At 44.3% G+C, this 5,350-nt stretch overlaps 1 protein-coding gene across 1 annotated transcript; it reads right to left on the bottom strand.

The window, feature by feature from the left end:
• Positions 1-700: 700 nt before the first annotated feature.
• LOC143902163 (uncharacterized) lies at positions 701-2,090 on the bottom strand. The gene has a single exon (XM_077414860.1). It carries the CDS (start codon positions 2,058-2,060, stop codon positions 915-917), a length of 1,146 nt encoding a protein of 381 aa, XP_077270986.1. The 5' UTR covers positions 2,061-2,090; the 3' UTR covers positions 701-914.
• Between the last annotated feature and the right edge of the window lie 3,260 nt (positions 2,091-5,350).

The raw sequence follows: 5,350 nt of genomic DNA, 5'->3' as shown, positions 1-5,350 counted from the left end.
GAACGTATAATTTTTAACTTATCCTTATCGAGGAAGGATGCTAATTTTTCGAGACTCGCGCTAAGAAATTTGTACGAGTCGATGAATTTTAATTTGATACAATTTTGGTAGTTTTTATCCTCAGTGCTTTTGACGTTTTTCGTAAATAAAATGTATTTTTTCTTCGTGATTGGAAGTAAGTCTACGCGTCCTTCGTAGGCTGTAGCTATTTCCTTGATAATAAAATGCGCGTCGTAACCCGATAAATTATGAAATACTATGGGAATGTAATGCGAATCTGTGTAATTTAGATTACAGCTGAAATGCGCGGGACCTTTATAACGACCGGTCAAGTGACAGTGATCGCGTACGCGCACGTCGTCTGGCTCGAACGGTTTTTCGCACACGTGACAGTGCGTTGCGCTGTTAAATTTTTTCCACTCGTCTCGCGTAAAATCCGTCATGGGTATATTATCGGACAAGATGTTTTTTACGTCGTGTGCTAAACGTTTTAGTTCCTCGGCAAACCACGCGACGCAATCCTTATCGCGACGAAATCGATACGCGGATAACGAGTCGTCGTACGAGCACCGCACGTAATATCCTATGCTAAATATCCGATGATGTTGAGACGTGTATGTGGACGTTGTCGGATCCGCATCCGTCTTCTCGAGGGTACATTCCAGGTCGGCGTACACGACGAACGGAAGTCGTTCCTTCCTGCTGTGATTTTTGAATCTCAGCCACTTGTCGTCCTCGCTCGGTAGTCGGATGGCACAATTGTTTATCTCTCGGCAGTCTACTCCGTGGGCTTCCAATTTCTCGCTCGAATGAAAATAATGTAAACATCTGCAAAAAGAAAAAACACAATTTTTAAAATTATTAAATAAAAAATAAAATATTTTATAATTTTATTAAAAGGAGTGTATAAGTACTCACCGATCGCAAAAATATTTCCGACCATCGTACCTGCTCAATTGCGAGCTAACGAGACGCGATAGATTTTTTATCCACGCGAAATGTCCCACGTTGTCGTCTCGCGGGTCCTGCACGTACAGCAAATTGACGTGCTTTTCTCTCTTCAGGTCGGTGAGCCGTATCGGGAGAACGTTCGGCGTCTTTTCTCCCTCGATGGTATACACATTGATGGATATATCGTTGAGTCGTTCGAACTTTTTAATCTGTTTCAAAGTCATTGGAAACTCAATGCCTTGTAAATTTAATACTGTTGTGTAATCAGGGTACGAGGATTCCCGTTCTGAATGTTTTTCGGCTGGATGTAAAGCAGCCACCACTGACCACGCGAAGCACGCATTGTCCATCGATTGCACGTTGATCACCGCTTTTTTCGATTTAATTTTTTGCGGTAAATTGATGTAACATCCCGCGCGCAAAGGATTGTACTTGTTCACGTTCACTGTCAAATTGAGTATACGCGACAACGCCCATCCGCTATCGCGTTCCTGAAACTCTTTGAGACGCGATAAAGTAGACTCGATAACGTGTAGCTCGTACCACTCGCGCAGATCGGACGCACGAAAGAGTTCACGGTTTCCCGTGCTGACACTTTTGTTCGCACGTTTGTCACCCGTCACAAACTCGCCGTTGAACACGGTGTTTATCTTTACACTTGCGTGTCTTTGCACGACGTTCCGCACACGATCGAGCACGATGACTTCGGCGTCTTCGAGAAATTTTCGCGGTTCGATGTAATTGATATTTATCACCGCACCGGTCAATACACGCCATTCGAATGCGGCATCGATCTCTCGCCAAACGAGTCTTTCCGCGTTTTTGTTACCGCTACTACTGCCCGCCGCGTGCTCACCACCGATATGTACGAACCGTCTCTGTAATAGAGTTTTCGCACCATCGAGTCGCGCGATTCTTGCCACTAAAGATGACCTGTTTCCGTCAGTCTGAGAGCCGTCTGAGACCCGCGGACGTTTGGAACGACAGTCTTCTTCGAGCTGCTCAATAAACTTCTCGCATCGCTGTTCACATGCGAGATATTCGTCCAAGGTAGCGATTTGGTTGGATCCTTCCACCAGGTCGCGTTCCGTTTTATCGAGATGTTCCATGTTTTTTTTTAATACTGCCTTTTTTTTAAATCACGTCACATTCTTCGATGGAGCACTTGCACGTGATTCGATTGCACGCTGAACAATATCGTTTGCCACTTTGAATGCAATAGTGCGCAGACATAAAAGAACCAGAACTGAAGTAGGGGACATTAAATCCATGATTATTCTCCCAATTATCAATATCATCAAAATCACGTTCATAGGTTCTTTGAAACATCAATAGATGATTAGGATTATTGAGACGGTCAGGGTACATATACATACGTATCAAATTGTTCATCACCACCAATTCGACGTATTTTCCAATACCTGTATGAATCTTAATGTATGTTGCTTCACAATCATAGAGCTGTTAACAAAATTTAGACGCCCAATAGCGATAGTCAACAATAGGTCTAATATGATACGGCACAACGTCAGCACGGCGAGCTGCACGTGATTCTTCCTCGCTAACGCACTCGTCCCGCAGCCGTCGATACACTTTTCGTCTAACGTTAGAATCCCACTTATAAGGAGAATCGGTATTGATAACGACTCTTTGTCTAGCGAAGCGTTGACCGGTTCCGCGTATACCGAGTTCGCGATCGCGAAGAAACTGCACCGGCGATATTCGTTGCACATCCGTCAATTTCACTCCTTGATCTTCTTCACGCAAACCATCGGTGATATCTGTTGTAATACATTCCATTATTAAATCATCGTCAGATTTTGGAGGCTCCACAGATTCCTCTTCAATTATCCACACCATGTTGTGCACGTTATGTATAATGTCCCATTCGCGATAATGTTTTTTATTACTTCATGCAAATCGGGCACATGTTGCATGGATATATTTGAAACAATGGAGTATTACGACAATATGTGCAAAATTGAATGGTCATTACGTCGTACGGCTCGGTTACATGCTCTCGACGTTCACGTATGTGCTCACCAGTGTCTGGTGAAGCAATCATACACGAATAACACAAGTTATCTGAGCCGTATTCAAAATAAAAATAAATTGTGCAACACTTTGTACGTCCATCCAACGCTAAAAATTCGGGACGCAACACTATTTTTTTCATAACTTCTCTACGGTTATTGTCTTCATCGCTGTTATAGGTGCTGTCCGGCGACAACGGACGATCCTCGTCGGACGAATCTACATCCATTGTTGCCTCAAAATTATTGTTCACTGTTTTTTTGAAAAAAATGTTTTTTTATACCGCTTACTCGCCACAAGAACTTTAGCTCCAAGTATCAACTTTTAAGAACCGCGATAATGTTTTTTTCTTATCGTGTGCAAATCGGGCACATATTATGCGGAAATATCATAAACAATGATTCACGACATCTTGAACAATACCGGCCATGCGTCGTTCCGCGTCTCTCAACGAAGTATTTTAGGCGAGCGTACATGCCGAAATCAAGGTCCCATAGAGCAACCATACACGGAGCACATAGTGCAAGTGCACCACCCGTTGAATAATAAAAATATATTACGCAATGTCTTTCACGTAAATTTAGCACTATTCTATCGATGACTTCTTCATGATTGTTGTCTTCATCACTGAAGTAGTCACTGTCGTCCGTTAACTCGCGATCCATATCGGAATTATTGTCATCTCCTTTATCGTGAAAAAAAATATTCTTCTTTATTGAATACTTGACACAAAAAACTTCACCCTCGAATATGAACGTTCGCGTCGCGAAAACTAGCCGAAGACTGATCCACAAGATGTGGATCCATAATCATCCTGGCGACAACGGATGCTATGCGTTCGTATAATTATCGTTAGACATATTTTGTTTATACATTCCAGCAGCCGGATATCGGCGCTTGCATTTTGTAATATGCCGCGCCATAACCGAATACCACCGCGACGGTTAAATCGTAATCGGCAGCGGCTCTTCCTAGAAAAAAAACATGAAGAGGACTCCGCAACGGTTAAATCGTCATCGGTGACAAATTTTATCAATTGTTTACCTCGGTTATTTTATCTTCAAACCGTCGTCTGGCCATCGACGCTCGCTTTTGTAGTGAGACGCCGTAACCGAATGGCGGCTCGCATGTTCTAGAAGGGTGAGATCATTGCAGAGTCAAGTGTCTAATTCGCTGTTTTGTTTATATTCGCCGATAAAATTCCAGCAGCCGAACGGCGCCTTTGTAATACCCCCGCGCCAATAAAGTGACGACAACCCCCCCCTCCGCGGATCACCCTCGGCGGTACCCCTTGTCAATACGATATGTTTATTAATATTTAATAAACATGTCTCGCTTGCCGACCCCCCCCCGCTCCCCCTCACCAACGAGTCGTCCCCCCCGCTCCCCCTTACCAACGAGTCGTCCCCCTCCCCCCCGGCAGACCCCTCGCCACCAAGTCGTCCTCCCCCCCCGGCTGACCCCTCGCCTTCAAGTCGTCCTCCCCGGCAGACCCCTCGCCACCAAGTCGTCCCCCCCCCGCAGACTCCTCGCCACCAAGTCCTTCCCCCCCCGCCCCGCCCCCCCCCGCCACCCAGCCGCCCCCCCCTCGGCAGACCCCTCGCCCTCTAGTCCTTCCTCCCCCGCCCCGCTCCCCCCTCGGAGCTCCCGGGGTAGATCTGTTATTGATATATCTATTGCACCGCCCGGAAAAACCGGCGCCGCCCGCGCCAATACCCTTTGTAACGCGATTCGGCCGCAAGACCACCGAAAGTACCGGCTTCGCCCCGTAACCGCGCGTTACCGCGCGCCGCCCGCGACACACCGCTCATTGTATCTCGCGAACACGTGTTACCACACTCCGATTTACTCGTTGCGAATATCGCGAACCATTGTAATTCTGTACATAAACCCATTGTAAATACCGCGAGCACTTTTGTTACCGAATAAAGTCTTGTTACTTGTTACTTGCATTAAACCGAGGTAATACGCTTTATTCTGTCGACCCTGTCACGCTTCTGCTCCTCCGCGCCTCCTTCGAACCCAGACCGGCCGCGAGCTAGATCCGCGCTTCGAAGACAGGTTGTTTTAAATTATATATACAATATTGTATAATCCAATTGCAATTTTACTTTTTGTAAAAAAACAATACAAAAATAAACAATTTTCTAATTATTTGTTAATTATATTTAAAATTATTTTTTTATTTATACGAATAGATATTATGCAAAAGAAAAAATACATATTTGGACATATTTTATATATTATTTTATTTTAGATTTAGGTATATATATTTTTATATATAAAAATTTTTTTCCTGGGTAATATAATAATAAAAATAAGGTTGTAAAAAATGAAATTATAACTATATGTAAACAACATTTAA

This window comes from Temnothorax americanus, unplaced genomic scaffold, assembly GCF_048541705.1.
Source record: "Temnothorax americanus isolate GAGA-0224 unplaced genomic scaffold, ASM4854170v1 Scaffold38, whole genome shotgun sequence".
NCBI classification, from domain to species: Eukaryota; Metazoa; Arthropoda; class Insecta; order Hymenoptera; family Formicidae; genus Temnothorax; species Temnothorax americanus.
The sequence above is the reverse complement of the archived record's forward strand: the minus strand, read 5'-3'. Positions and strand labels throughout refer to the sequence as shown.

Excerpts from the sequence above, each read along its gene's own strand:
- LOC143902163 (XM_077414860.1), bottom strand. The coding sequence starts at position 2,060 with ATGGAACATCTCGATAAAACGGAACGCGACCTGGTGGAAGGATCCAAC.